Source organism: Xiphophorus couchianus, chromosome 20 (assembly GCF_001444195.1).
Source record: "Xiphophorus couchianus chromosome 20, X_couchianus-1.0, whole genome shotgun sequence".
Taxonomy (NCBI): Eukaryota; Metazoa; Chordata; class Actinopteri; order Cyprinodontiformes; family Poeciliidae; genus Xiphophorus; species Xiphophorus couchianus.
In genome coordinates this window covers 5703634-5719999 of record NC_040247.1, presented here as the reverse complement: position 1 = coordinate 5719999, position 16366 = coordinate 5703634, and the positions used below count along the sequence as shown (strand labels likewise).

Below are 16366 nucleotides of genomic sequence, written 5' to 3'. Positions count from 1 at the left end.
TTTCACATTTAAAGTGGCAGCTTATGAATAAAGCTGAAATTGTTTCAACCAGTCAACTAAGGCATATCCCAGGTTCTGACTGTTAACTTTTAAGATAAACAAAAGTCTTGCAACTCAACTTGTAAACATTTTAAATCAACAACGTAGCTAAGGTCTCAAATTTCACTGGTTGACCAAAAAAAAGCATTATCTAGTTTACAACTATCAATAAAGATGCACACACTTGGGAAAAGAATTTGCTCCCTTTCAGATTTTCTTTTTTCTTTTTATCTAATTTTGTGTCAAATACTACAGATTTAAAGAGGATCATACATCAAAAAAAATTCCTGAGCAAATACAGAAAGCAGTTTTCAACTGATTAACTCCACTATCAATATAAGAAAGCTAAAACAATCTGGCACGTGAAAAAGTATTATGTCATATGTCTTTATGCCATTAGTATCATTAAAGTGTTTTTGTAGCAAACATGACATGGGCATTCCTGTTCCATTTGGTTAGCAGTGGTTTGACTTAAGCTTGATAAGCTCCCTGGCATGTGCTAAAAAGCTTAGACTAGTCTCAATATGTCTTGTATTTTTTTAGTATTCTTCACATCTTTTATTCTTACCTCCTTAAGGATTAGTTTTTACCCTAACTCACTTTCTATATTTTTCTCTTTTTTCCCCCCTTTTTAATTCCAAAATAAACCTGAAGCAATTTATAATAAAATGTATATTAAGTGGAGCATTAGAGCAAAAGCTATAATGCTCCACTTGGGAAAGTACATCTGATGGGATTCCCAGACAGACATTCTGATTGTTACACTGCTGAACAGCACTGGCTAAAAAACAAAAAACAAAAAGAAAACACAAAAAACAACTGAGCAGAATTGGTGACAATTAATTAATACGTCAAGATTGTTAATACCAAATAGTAAACTTATGTAAGACAGGCATTGATTAGTGTCTAAAAAAGTCATTAGTGTGGTACTGTAGCTTCCTGGATGAAATTTTCTTCTGCTACTCCGACAAAAGTGCCACTTGTTGGCAGAAAGTGTTCATTTTATTGGTATTATTAATCTACTGAAGCAAAATGTTAAATTAGTTTTATCACATGCTGTATATAAGTGGTACAGCATAGGACAAACCTATGAAAAATTGAAAGCTAATATCAAGGAGAGCAAATATTTACACTACTGGCATGTAAAGACTATCATCAGTTCAAGACCACAAAGCATTCTATTTTGTAGTTTTTTGAAAGGAAATACTTTCTTATTTTACTCACAGAGATATACATTTTTCTCTAACAGGTCTTGCAATGATAAATGCAAACTGCACTGAATTGATCAAAGTTGTTTGTGATATCCAAAATTTTCTAAATAAATAGAAACCTCAAAGTCAAAGTGGTTTTTGTATCAAAACAACTAAAACTAAGGTACCATTTGGCGCAGATAGAAAAAAGATATAGAAATAAATCTAATCTTAGATTTTAAGGAAATGACGTAAACCAAACTCATTGTATCTCAATGCATCTGCACATGACAAATGCAATATTCTGAAGCTAACTTAAAAAAGGAAGTTTTTTTCCCCCCATATTAAAGTTCTTTATCATATTTTATCATTTTGTCTAGTAAGGATCAAAATAACCTGATTTATGAAATATTTTGGCAGAGCTGGTGTTTCATAGAGCATTTAAGGTTCTTATATAAAAAATAAAGTAATTCAAAAATACTTAGCTCCAAAATAAATATTACTGCTGTTTATTTGTTGTTAGAAAATGCACTAGTTTGACTTTAGCTAATTGAAACTTACATTTGACCTTTTTTGTTTTTCTATTGATCTCCATTTTTGTCCATCAAGTCTCACTGGATTTGGAATATCTAACTATTATGCTACAACTTCATTATACAGCTTGTCATAATATTTTTGAGCTTCATTCAGTAAGAGTTCGACATCTGCTTTAAAACTTTTCACTTAAATGTTTTCACATATAGTGCCTCAAGAATAAAGTAGACTAATTCCTACTCATGACTCTGTTAGAAAGTTATGAGCGTTCAACATCTGACAAATGTTTCTCAGTTGAAACCAGATGAATCAAAGATTCCATCCAGCAACAGCTCCTTCTGTTGGTCGTCAATGTGGCTGCAACGTCCAACAGTAACGCATGTTTATACATAGAGAATTTATATACACACAATGCGCTCCTTCAGAATGAAACAATTTAAGACACTTATGTTGGGAGTTGTTTTGTTGAAAGCCCCGTATCAAAAGCAGACAATAGGGAGGGTAGGAGGCGGCGGGTGGGAGGTGGACGACAAACTCACCTTACAGCATCTGTTCAAGAGGAGCCGCCTGCTTCAGGCTTCATTTAATTTTGCGAGTTTGGACAACTGCCTGAGCAGGTTCAGGCAGAATACACACCTCTCACTTCTGCTCCAGGCCCTCCGTGCAAACAGGTTTTTCATCCTGAGTGAGGCTTTCGACATGTCAGATGGCAGGAGGAGAAAAGCGTGGGTGTCTCTAAAAATCTTGCAACTGGAATCTGTTTTATTATCTGCCAGCTGCCTGCTCGCAGCAGATGATACAATCATAAAACATGTTTTATAACTGTTCTGGCAGATCCCATAAGGTCTTCTGTAAAGGATTTTACTCAGAGGACAATATGTGTCTGTAATCAAGAAGGTTTAATTCACACACATTATTCCAATAAGCACATAAAACAAAGGCAAGGTGAAGGAAAAATACAAGATTTTTCTGACAAAAATTGTGTAAATAGAAAAAAAATCTACAACAGCTTACATTAGACCAGACTGTGTTAAATATACAAAGAAGATTGAATCATCACACAGGAACAGAAATCTACAAAAATAAACACACTGTTTCAAAGATGCTGCTCTTCTTTTACGAATACTACTTTAACCGTGACACTTTTTGTTTCATAGTCATTACATTTAGGAAAAATTGAGGGATACAGGAAGCCTAAATATCATAATTATTAATGGTATAATCAAATGTCACAAATTTTTGATCTACATTATTTGTGAAATATTCGTCTTTGAGAAAACATTGTGTCATTTGGAAAACGAAGTTTTTGGTTTATTGGTTTTCACAGTGACACAAGAAACAAGAAACTGTTCTACTACTGGCCCTAGATAGGAACAAGATACAACACAACATGAGATAAAAAAAACAACAAAAGAAACACATAAAGTTGAACATCTTTAAAGACTAATCTTATTGCCTTTTTCTTTAAATATTAGTTGTGACATTTTGTGATAAATACTAATTCTGAAAATTCATGTTAAATCAGACTAAGCTACAATGATTGAACTTGCTTCTGACACCTGCAGGAGGAAATCTGCATAGCAAAGAGGTGGCACCGCTGCAACACTGTTGGTTACCACTGCTCATCTCTGAAAGCGTAGGGAAGTAAGAGTCACAGATTGGCATGAACCTGCAGCATTCAGGTTACAGTAGTTGTTAACCTACTGTAGGTAGTAGTGCTTGTGCTAGCACTATAGTGCTTGTGAATATATTTGGATTATTCACAAGCAATTTTTCCATCAAAGCTGGAGAGTGCGATGGCAAAGGCCTGCACGGCACACATGGGGTAGTTATAATCCAGAGTGAATATATCGTCAGCTATCCTTCCAAACTGCATCACAATGTAGTCCACTGGAAAAAAGCAAAAATATATTAGGAACTCACAGCTGATTGGAGGAAAGTGGGATACAAATTACATACAGTGCTGCCAAAATGTATTTTCAACCTTAAAGATTTCTTGTTTTTGCCTTTTTTCGTCGACTAAATCATTACTTCCAATACAATCCTTGGTATGCATAGACTACGTTTTAACAGGCGTCTGAGCTGCATTAACCTTTAGAGGTGATTTTCCATCAACAGTTATGCTGAAATGCACAGGGGTTATGCAGCAGGACAATGACATGAAGTTAACCTCTGAATGGCTGGAAAAAGTAGGCTGTGGAGTGCTCTAGTCAAAGTAACTAACTTAAATCTGATTTAGATGTGGTGGAATTACTAAACAGGAAACTCATGCTAAAAAACCTTAAAAATGCACTTGAATTAAAACAATTCTGCAAAGAAAAATGGGTTAAAAAATTCCTCCACACAACCTTAGAAAATTGATTTCCAAACTACTAGAGGGTGTCACAGCCACTGGATAGTTTTTTTTCTTTAATAAATGAAACTGAGTTATTTTTTGTCTGATACTAAAGCAAAATACATCTAATAGGAGGCAAATACCTTCTCACTTGTAAATGTGCTTAGCAACCAATTTTTGAGGGATTGCTAAAGTGAACCATATGCACTCATCTGATCTTTTGTGTCTTCCTAGAACTTGTTTTGACAGCAAACCACTTTGTTTTTCATTGTCCCACACATCCACATCTGGTTCCAAACAAACCAGGCTGTGGGAAAAAGACAGATGGATAAGGAGTACTCACAGTCTTTGTTGTGCACTATCTGGAAGTTCTTGACGGAGGCCTGTGTGACTCGGCCGTTGAAATTCAGCACATGAGAGGCAGTGTCTTCGTTCCACACGGGTGTCTTGTTGTGAAGCTCAATCACATTTTCCATCCTTCTATTCTGGTACCTTACCAACAAGCCGTCACATTCCTGTGGTCAATTGGCAAAACATAAGTCAGTGAGCATCAACAAAGAGCAATAAGATTTTACCCACTTGCCTTGTTTGGTTCTCATAATAAACAGAACCTAAATCAAGCTGTTAAACATCTGGCTCTTCTGCTGGCAACCAGAAAGGGTGTTTTCGTTAATTTGCTAATTTAGTTTTTAATTTGGTGGTTCTGTTTTTGTGTGGTTGTTTTCTTAAAAAAACAAAAAAAAGTGCTGGAAATGCTTTCAAACCAAAGTTTAGAAAAATCTTTTCCTGACTACGGAAGTGTAAAAGTTTGTACAAGCAAACAGATATTGTTGGAAAAAGAAATGAGCCATGATCACAATGTAATGGGGTATAAATTTTCATAGAGTCCCCTTAAAATACATTATAACTGTAACTAATGCATGAGCAAAAGAAGTGGTGCTGGGAATGTTTTAAATTTCAGTTCAGTTGCATGAGTCAGCCTCTTTTCAATTATGCTATCCCAACATGCATAGCATTCAAAGAACATGGAGTGCATCCAACAGTTTCTTGCTTGTAATGCCTACTTTAAGTTTTGTGTGGTTTTTCGATGTTTGTCTTGACTTCTACGATCAGTTTTAACTCACATTTAAGTTAAAACTGAAAATTATTGTCCAAACATCTTGGACAATCTTTTACAAGTTTTACTTAATGTTTTTTGTATTTCTATTTTTTCTGTTATTGCTTAGGCCTTGGCATACATTTCAGGTACATTTTTGTTGTTAACGATTCAAAAACATTTATTAAACTCTCAGACCAAAGTAGGAGTGACCTAACTAATAATATTAGTTATTTAACCCGTGCTTATGCCAGAAAATGAGCTGTAGGTATAAAAGTCATTTAAACTGAAAGAAAATTAAACTGTTATGTCATTTTGTGTAGGGTGAAGTTTCTGATGAAGCTTACATTTCTGGGCCTGAGTGGGACTCTCTCATTGTCCTTGCTCATTCCTGGAACGATGACCGTCATCCGTCTGGGCCCTTTCATTCCCAAGACATTTGTTTCCTGAGGTGAGAAACAACCAGATTCAACGTATTTACATTTCTTCTCTTCAGTATTCAGATCAGAATACATCCCTGTAAAGTAGCAATCAATAAACTCTAAGGCAACTCACATAGATGATGCCAGCTAGCTCTTGCCGTGCATTAGACATGTCAGGAAGAGCTCTTTCTGGATTTAGAGCGTTATCAAACACTGTGAATTTAGTTCCCATTAAATTGGACCTGGTTAAAAAAAGATATTTTGACTTCTACAAATAGACGTTAAAAACATCATCGTTCAGTTTGTCCGACGTCTTTTGACATACCTTAGCTTTCCGACAAAATTCTCACCACCTCTTGACAAGTCTGTGGCATCAATGGAGATGAGGTAATTTGAAGTTGTGCTTTTCTTTCTTTTCCTTCCAGCCAACAGGAATGTCTAAGGTGATCAGAATGAGCCACATTAGATCCTAACAAATAAGGCTGCCAATGTTAAAAAGCGTTTTATCTTGCTGAATGATTGTTGTTTTTGTAATTTTGTAGTGCATTAGAGAATCTCTGAAATGTTAGATTAAGTGGACAGATTGGCCTACCTGAAAGTGACTTCAAATCACTTTCTAAACAGCTTTGACTGGTCAAACACTTCCACTCCTATTTCATTATACATTGTCTATTATTGTATATTTTAATATATAATATTATATATTTCATTAATATATTTTTATTCTGCATCTGGCATTTTTAGTTGGTTCAGAAACTACTTCTCAAAAAAGAAGACAATTCATGAAAAGGTGTTGATCCTTCTCAGAGTCATTGTGTGTAACAAGAGGTATTCCACAAGGTTTATCATTTAACCACACTCTTTTTGTTTTCAATATATGATGCTGTGTTCTCTTTAGGACATTGCTATCAAAATTTATTTCCTGACAGTTTTATATTCCTTTAATAATTTAGAATCTGACATTATGGAACAATTTTACTTTGAAAAGGTTTGATATAGACCAAGTCAAAGAATATGTGTTACTCAACTATTGGATGATTAACAACCAATTCATCCTCAGCCGTACAGAAATAGCTCTTTGTCCATAAATGAAATATTTCTAATTTTCTGACCAATCAACATATTTTTCTCAATGTATTAATGAGTGTTTCCTGACCTTTTTCTCATTGTCTAGATGAAGATAATACAGAGGATAGAGGCTCTTGTCCACTCCTCTCTGGTCACGCGTCACTCTGCATTTCACCGTCACACCCTGTGGAGCTGGCTCCATCACAAACGTCTCCAAGTCATCAAACTCAATCTCAGGTGAGGGAGCTCTCTCCTGATTATGGGACAAGGGATTATTACATTTTACTGGATTACTAACTCTAAATGTTTGTTGTACTGTTTTACTACTATAACATAATTAAAATAAGCTTTCCTATTTTTGGAAAAACATTTTTAGAATTTAAGCTACCTTCTTCTTCTTTCCTTTACCCTTTTTCTTCTTTGACTTTTCTTCTTTCTCTGATTCAGATTCATCACTCTCTTCTACCTTTGCTATAAGAGAAGACACATTTATTAGACAGGTTAGCAAACCCAAACAGTGGGAGAAATGTCAAGCTAAATTGCCTTTTTTCTTTGTCTTTTTGTCTTTTTCCTTATCTGATGTTGTCTGAAACATGGATGCCGAACCAGCAGTAGATTTCTTTTTTGATTTGCTTGACTTTGTCTCTTCTTCACTGTCATCACTCTCTGATTTGGCAGCTGTTTGATAAACACAGATCATAGTTGAATTCCATGCATTTATAAAAACAAATGTCTTTGCTAAGATTGTGCTCTTTACTCAAAGGCACAAGTAGTTAGTATAATATACAACTAAAATCAGTTGTTAACATAAAGTTTATTCTGATTTTTATGTCAGACAGTGCGTAAAAAAATCTGGAGGTCTTTCCAGTATGTAAACATTTGGTTTTATCTGTGTGTACAGCTACACAACATATTAAACATCAGGAAAAAATATGTTAAGGTTTTAGAATTAGTACAGTAAGGAAAATCTATAAAATATTAAGTATTTCATTACCTTTCTTTTTGCTTTTAGATGATTTTTCCCCATTTATCATAAACATTGATGCAGGTTCTTTCTTCTTCTCTTTGTCCTTTGATTTTGACTTTTTATCTTTGCCATCAGAATCTTTGTCCTCTGCGAATAAGAAAGCAGTAGAGTTAAAAAAAACAAACTATGTACCCATGAAATTGATAGGAAAATAGTCCCTGGAATAAAAACCAATAATAATAACACATTGTGAAATAACCAAACATTAAAAGACAGAGGGATAGGAAAATGTTGTTGAGTTTGTGCCAAACCATCCAAAGTCAAATTAGTAACGTATTGAGGGTGGGACAGATGTGGAACAACAACAGTAATTTTGAGCATACAGTCTTGATTTTGCATGCATTTAGTTTGACATCTGCTTTTGCTGCTGCTGCAAGCTGTTTTGTCATATTGAAGAATTTTAGGAATGTGGAAAGAATTAAGGCTTAACAACTATTTGACCATATTTAGATGTCAAATGCATTTCTTTGCCTGTTTTCTTTTTATGGGGAAATTGTTTAGAAAGCAGATTTAATGGCATCTTGTTACATGAGGAAGTCGTTTTTCTTATGTGTAGATTCCATAAACACAAGCGACTGACCGAGTCTCAGAATGCAAGGCTAAGGTGAAGAATTCAAAATTCCCCGCTCAAATTGGTGCCATAAAACCTGTCTTCAAAACCTCAATTACACCCACAGTCCTGTTAATACTTGCTCCCAAAACCAGTTCCACGGTAATGAATCTGTTAGAACATGCCCCAACACTTAGCCCTGCTGACAAATGAATTCTTAAAGATGTGTTTTGTGTGTGTGACGTTGATAGTAACAAACTTTAGGACACTTCAGGACTGAAAGCCCTTAGATTGATAGTAAATAAATTAGAGATTTTAGCCTAATAAGAAATGAAATCTTTTCAAACAATTCTTTTTTCAAATTCATATGTCATATGTCTAGGGCTCGTACTAGAGCGACGGATACTAACCGAGCTAAAACTGCATAATGATGAGGGTGATATTTGAATTTTCTCCCGCTTTGTGAATTTTGGAGTCAGCAGAGAAGCTGTATTGCCCCTGATTATATTATAATCACTTGCCCTATAAACAGAATACACAAGACACAAGTATAAAAACAAGTATTGTTTTCTCTTAAGAACATCATGACAGTGCTTCTTTATTAGACAGAAGTTTGTTTAAAATGATCCAACATGTTTCGTGCTGAAACTTTAAAGATTTATAGGAGAAAGCTTTAAAGTACAAAATGAAAGAGGGAGATCTAGAAGAACAACAAATATCTAAAAATAAGTGATGCGTTTTTTAAATTTACTGTTTTATTTTATACTTCAAACATTTTCTTTGGGATACTTTAAGAAGCAGAGAAAAGCAACTATGGAAGCTTCATATATCAATACACATTCACCAGCCTCTCTGCTACATATTCAATAATTTGTTAACACAAATCCCAAATCAGCTTCTCAAATAGCAGGAACTTTGGGCATTTCGGCATCTACGTGTAGTGAAGAAGAATTGTTGAAGCTCAAATTGAGAGTCATAAAGGGAAAGAAACAAGGACTAATTGGCTTTGAACATGTTATTGGTGTCAGATGGGCTAGTCCGGGTACTTCATAAAACTGCTTGTCTCCTAGGGTTTCGCATTCCATCTTCTCAAAGTTAGAGAGAATAGCCAAAAACATAGAAAATATCCAGTGAGCAACAGTTGTGTTGACAAAAAGGCCTCAGAATGACAGAAAGGCAACAGCAGCTCAAAAACCACTTCATTACAGCAAAGGTATGCAGATTAGCATCTCCAAACACACAAACCTTGAAGCAAGCTGCAGCAGCAAAAGACCACACTAGTCCTACTTTTGGCTGTCAAGACAGCATTTCCACTCACCATTACACAATAAAATAATCTGATCCGCTTACCTACAGTCTGGTCACATAACTGTTGTTTTAAGCACTTTAATGACTTGGACTGCTCTGAGTTGTAAAATTTAGCAGTGTTGACTAACAGTTAGAAGATTCTGGGTTTTCTCCAGTTTTCTAAATATCTGATTAGAAGTGGTACTAGGTGTGTGTATGAAATAGGAAGTCTTATAAGAGTGTGTTTGCTTATTGTTAGAGAACATTACACTCATATTCACACCTCAGGTAAGTAACTTGAAAAAATGTCTAAAGCCAACCTCACAATGAAAAAACCATTCTAATCACTGAAGCTCTGGCCCGATATATTATTTTTTATAGCTTAGAATAAAAGAATAATAGCATATATTAGATTATTACTGGCATTTAAGAACATATCAAGGCTACAATTTTAAATATCCTATATAAAGTACATCCTATAAATACGATCATGGCTTTACTTTACCAAATCATGATGTTATGTTTTTGTCATATTACATTACTACTGGTAGTTTTTGTGCTTCTATTAAATTACAATGACCAAATATTGCTAAATAACCGACACATCTAAAATAAATGTGAAATTTTTAATGTCTTTGCGTTTTATTGTACCTTTAGTTTTAGATTTTTTCTCCTTGGTATTACTTGCGGATGGAGAACTCTCCTTTGTTGTTTTTTTCTTTGTTTTCTTTTTTGGGGTATCCTCCTCCTCCTCATCATCATCCTCTTCAGTGTCTGAGGCTGGAAAAAAGCAACAAATTATTATTTAACTCTTAGACTGATACATGTATTTTGAGATTTTATTGACAGTAACATAAACATTAAGTGTGAGGTTTATAAACTTTTCACACTATCTTAAAAATTCTAAGCTTCATAACAAATGGGACAAATGGGACCTTAAAGTCCCATTTTAATGTTTTCAGAAAACAAGAAAGAACATGAATAAAATTTGGAAAAACATTTTTAAAAATATGGATTTTGGATTGTAATAAGTGTTCTGATAGGTAATTAGGCAGGGTGATGTAGCAGTGTAAGACAATCAATATTATCTTAATTTGGCCAAAATATGACTTAGGCAGTTATTCTACAAGGCTAATGAAATATCTCCTTCTCTTCTGTTTCCACCATTCTAACTAAATACAGTGTCCAGTGTATTGACTCACATTTCTTCTTTTTTGGAGCACTTTTGGCTTTCTTTTTTGGCTCTTTCTCTTTATCCTTCTCAGGTTCCTCTTTATCTTTTTCTGGTTTCTTTTTCTTTACTTTTTTTCCACCTATAAAGTTTATGAGTTGTCAGGTCTGCCTCAGAAACAAATATTTTTTCGTTTTTCAATCATTTTGTGGAAATAGCTGAAATAATTCTCACTTTGAGTGGTGGAGGCGTCATCTTCTGCTGCATCTTCACTCTTCTTTGTCTTAGTTTTCTTAGGTTTGGCTTCAATTCCGTTGAGCTTGGCTTCAGAGCTACCGTTGGCCTGTTCTTTCTTCTTTTTTGGTTTCTTTGCATTTTCTGCTGATAAATCTTAGTTAGATGTGTGGGTTTGTAGGTAATGTCATTTGAGCTGAGATGCAGTGACATTTTAGATCAACTATCTGAAAAAAATAAATATTTACAAGGGTATCAAAAACTCACCCTTTAAAAGGCAGATGGTATGGAGAGAGCAAGGAGAGGAGAATAAAAGCAAAATCAAAACAAATTGCTTTATTTATCTGAGTAAAATTTATTGAGTTTAGGTGAATAAGCGCCCCATTCTTGGTTTATTAATATTAGCAAGAAAACTCAATACAACTAACATGATATCCAGCAGTAGATGCTGAAACATCTTCTAAACATATTTTAATTTCATTTATTCAAACATTCTCATTTGTTGCAGAATCTCATAGTTCATTTACAACAATATCAATATTGTGGGGAGGTGCATATTTTCTTTAGAATCTTCCAAATTCTTGTATTTTCCATTTTCATGGTTTCCAACATAAGCTACTGTCACGACACAAGGCTCAAATGATGCTTTGACATGTTTTCTGACATTTTTCTTTGTATGCAATCATTTGTACAAGGGATAATGTTCCCCAGAAATCACAGTGATGAATATATAACCCAGTTTTTTCTTTAGCTTTGCACCAAATGACTTGTACAAGATGTCACAGTGTTACAAGGAGTAAGGTCAGTGCGATTGCAGTTGGCGGAAACCCAGGGGGTAATCCTATTAGGTTCAGAACCTGCATCCATGAAGACTATTTGTCTCTGCAGAAAATTCAAACTCAGATTGATTGTGTGCTCCAATGTGACAACCATATTGTAATGAGTTGTTATTTCCCAAAAGTTGAAAACTCACGTGGCAAAATCAAAGCCATTTTAAATTAAACATACAACTTAAAATCTAACAGTTAAATCTTTGATCAGCTATTATACAGTATATGTTACAAGAATGTTCTTGAAACATCTATAAAAGTTCTCAAAGGCTTGCATAAATATCAGACAATTGAGATATCTATATTTATTAAGCTCTAATTTAATAATTCTGCAGTAATGGATGAGTAAAACAACTTTAGTTGGTTTTTGCTTTGCTTGTTCAATAGTACTCACATATAATGTCAAAATGATGCTTGATTCAAATGACTTTTTTCCCATTCATGATTAAGCCATTTAAATGGTCCAGTACTACTAGAGTGAGCCATTTCTGTCAGCAGGGATAATTTATAGCAATGTTAAACTTTCTTACCTTTAGCACTATGTATTAATTCACTGGTTTAACTCATATGTTAGCATAAGTAAACAAAATTGTTAGCACAGATATAAGTAGAAGCTGCAACAATTCTGTTTCTGAAATGACTTTGAAGTCTAATCAACATAAAAATCTAAACAAAGGCCAATTTCCTTTGTCTTTTGTGTCACCATCTTTTCCAGTTGCAAATTAAAGTTGGCACTTTGAATGTATATATGCAAAAAATCTAAGACATTCTAGCCTGTTTCTTACCTTTTCTGCAGACATGGCTTGCTCTACAAATTAGGATGCACTGTTGACTCTTTTTCAATTACTAGGAAGTAGTAAAAGGAAGCTTCTCACATAGATAACGAAAGAACGAGAAAGCCCCGAACTCAGTGTGATGTCTCCATCAGCAGAAAGTTGCTAATAGGATTTATGTGTAAAGCCATCTGCTCTGCAAGAAACGCGTCAACAGGAGAAACCAAAGCAGCCTCAGGAGGAGGGACCTGAGTTGTTTGTCATGTAGGTTAACATTTAGTAGAAGAAATGTACTTTTTTTCTCAAAATAAAGCTGCAACTTCTCTGCAAATCCTAAATCTCAAGAAAACGATAAGTGACAATAACAGTGTTGAAGGACCTGGTCTATTGTTTGGCAGAAATTCTTCCTTTTAGAAATCTTCCTCTGAAATATTTGAAAATGATTCTGAAAATGTGTAAAACTTAACTTAAAACTTTTCTAACTTGGTAGAAATTAAGAGATGAGCAGAGAACTTTTAATACATCATCTCAATTGTGTCAAGAAAATTTTAGAGATTCTCTGCCCTGGAGTGACTCCGTGCATGTACGGATGGCAAGAACATAAGGAAGGATTACGAGAGGCTGAAAGTGTGACATCATTCTTTGGTAAGGAGGTCATTGTCCTGCAAATGTCTTTAGTGTGTGCCGCAAGATTAGTTTTCATTACAAATGTGAACTTTTAGAATTTACAATAGACAAATTTTAAAACTCTGCAACTCCTCCAGAAGATTAACCCACTTGTAGACAGCAACTGCCATTCTTCAAAGAACAGGACAGGGTAAGTATGGTCAGTGTGCTTAAGTAGGTCTGCCTGACAGCAGCATCTTATTGGTTAGGCAACACTTGGCTGGAAACCGTGGAAAGAGGGTGTGGTGAGGCGTTCACACTCATTTAGAAAACCACAAGGCTTCACAAGTGATGGAAGGCACAAATAAAATAATATAACCAGTAAACTCAATACTTCCAGAGAAATGCTTGAACCAAGTTTTTATAAGCCATATTGACAAACTCTAAGCTGGTAATTACCTAAATCTCTTTTCACAAGGTGAAGCTGGAGGAGCAGAGCTGATGCTAAAAGAGGTCAAACCCAGGTTTGACCTCTTTGTGCAAATATGTCACTACAAGCGAATCCTTTCTCCTCACACAGCTTGGTGGAAAGGTGTCACATGATCCCCCTCACCATCATCAACAACAATGCACACGCACACTCCTCACACACATCAGGAAAGCAGAATTACGTAGCCAATCATTTTTACCATTTTTGGTAGAGTTTAGACGTGAAAAGTTTGATTTTGAACATTTCCATTTAGAAATAGATTGGTAAAGAGGGGAAATCATAATTTTTCTATAGCATCGAGGAAAAGACTCTGGTGTTTCTGGTAACAGCTTAAAACACATTCATTTTTCTTGCTTTTAATTATTTGAAATGTTTTTACACTTCAAGTTGAAAATTGATCATTCTTGTTCATCTTTTTTTATTAAAGGACTTGTGCAAACTGCAAGGCAGTAATGCAATTAATAATTGAAATACAAATCATGAATCCATCCATCCATTTTCCGTTCACCCTTGTCCCTAATGGGGTCGGGAGGGTTGCTGGTGCCTACCTCCAGCTACGTTCCGGGCGAGAGGCGGGGTACACCCTGGACAGGTCGCCAGTCTGTCGCAGGGCAACACAGAGACATACAGGACAAACAACCATGCACACACACACTCACACCTAGGGAGAATTTAGAGAAACCAATTGACCTGACAGTCATGTTTTTGGACTGTGGGAGGAAGCCGGAGTACCCGGAGAGAACCCACGCATGCACAGGGAGAACATGCAAACTCCATGCAGAAAGACCCCGGCCGGGAATCGAACCCAGGACCTTCTTGCTGCAAGGCAACAGTGCTACCAACTGCGCCACTGTGCAGCCCAAATCATGAATTAGAAGCATATAAGTGAACAGATAATAAACCAAAAATAAAAGAAAACACTGAACATATTAGATGTTTTTGTACTACAAAATTGCTAAATTATGTTCTACAATAATGTTTAGAAGTTTCATAGCATTGGGATTCATAATTACTTTAAGCGCTTTTATGTAACATAGAAACATACTGAAAAAAAACACAAAACTTATGAGATATTTTCTCACATTTGAATTTCTGTATATATAATTTTCCAAGAATCAAATATACAGAAAGAGGAGACTTTCCACAGTCCTGGATTTCACCAACAATAATGTCTTTCTGACAGCCTTTTGTAAACACATTTCAAAAATAGGTGTAATTCCCTCTGCCAGCCACCAGAGGCTGCTGTACACAAAGACACAAACATTCTGAACACGTGTGGAGATGCTGATGTAATTTAGATGTTATGCTTCACAGATGAGCAGACTCAACCTTAACAGTACTGAAAGATGTCAGCTGAAATTTGTTTGTAAAATGACGTAGTGTATCCACATGTTATCCAGGCCCAGACTGACCTGCAGGCAGAGAGCTAACAGAGGAAAGGACAGATCACAGCTGCAGTGACCAACAACACATGGTGAGACATAAAGAAGGAGGAGTAGTTTGTAGCTTTATAAGGCCCGACTCTTTGTGCCTCTGCATTGATGTTCTGGTCACGCAGTCCAGTTTGTTGACTGTGAAAAGGCTCCAGACTAATGGCTTTGCTGGCATTTCTGCAAATGGTTGATAGTAACATGGCAGTTGGCAGAGAGCCTAAGGAAGGCCACTGACCTCCAGGGAGCGACAGTGAAGCCATTGTAATCTTAAAGGGACAGAAACTTTCCCTTCCATTTGATTTGTGAATTATGTTTCAGCATGGGAAAATGGTAAACAATCTTGAAGGGAAGTTAAGGAGCAGTACAGATTTTATTAGTGAGGTTACAATTTAATCAGTTTTATCAAGTACTTAAGTACTGTACATATCTTGGAGAGAGTCGGCAGACAAGAGTGTGTCAAATGAATCCTCAGAAATACAAAACTGTAGCGTCAAAAACATTTTTCTTCTTTTTTCACTGGCCTGACCTATCAAATATGGCTGTATTATAAGGAACCACAAGTAATACTATAAAGAAGAAATGTGTTAATTTCTATTTTAGTGTAGAAATATATACTCTTGCTTTATTATTGAGAACATTTACGTTGTATTCAAAACCATACATTGAATATAAAATAAAGTACTCCAGGGTACTGAAAATGAGTAAATATCTACCAAGTAATGAAAATGGGATGCAACAGAAATTCCATGATTATCCTTGGGACCGAAACGTAAGTATGGCTCTATGGACCTTTGAATTTAACAGACTGAACTAAGCTGGATCAAACTAGAGTGTGTGTTTAATTGTTTAAAACTTGTTGTAGTCTTGGAGAAAATAGTGCCTTCCATATTCCCTCAAAAAATAACATCACAAGATGTTATTTTCTTTTAATGTATTCCAGTCAGAAAATGAACACAAATCCCTCTGGAGTATAAATTCCTTCTTGGAAAGTTTTAGATGCCCAAGTATCCCTGACTTCAAATGCAACATTATTGCCACAGCAGTTAGCAAATCCCACTCATTTTGACGCCAGAAGGCACTCAACTTAGGTGAGTCATCATTCCCAGATTAGAGCACTAATCTTTGAGGCAAATCAAATGCACAAAATGTCCTGAAGTGACTGGCTATGAACATGCTTCATGTGCAGCAAATGATCTGAGATGCAGTGTAAAAGTTAATCTGATTGGTCAAGTTCAAGAATTTGCTAAATATAAAAAGAATGAAGTCTCTCATATTTAGTTT

General features: G+C 35.4%; 1 protein-coding gene across 1 annotated transcript; it reads right to left on the bottom strand.

The window, feature by feature from the left end:
- Window positions 1-2647: 2647 nt before the first annotated feature.
- LOC114135440 (TUB like protein 1) lies at window positions 2648-15345 on the bottom strand. The gene is made up of 13 exons (XM_028002745.1): window positions 15321-15345; window positions 10954-11109; window positions 10751-10861; window positions 10200-10328; window positions 7679-7798; window positions 7228-7362; window positions 7073-7155; window positions 6773-6937; window positions 5942-6054; window positions 5750-5858; window positions 5542-5640; window positions 4442-4613; window positions 2648-3653 (listed from the first exon to the last, which is right to left on the bottom strand). Exons 1-13 carry the CDS (start codon window positions 15343-15345, stop codon window positions 3520-3522), a joined length of 1551 nt encoding a protein of 516 aa, XP_027858546.1. The 3' UTR covers window positions 2648-3519.
- Window positions 15346-16366: the final 1021 nt, after the last annotated feature.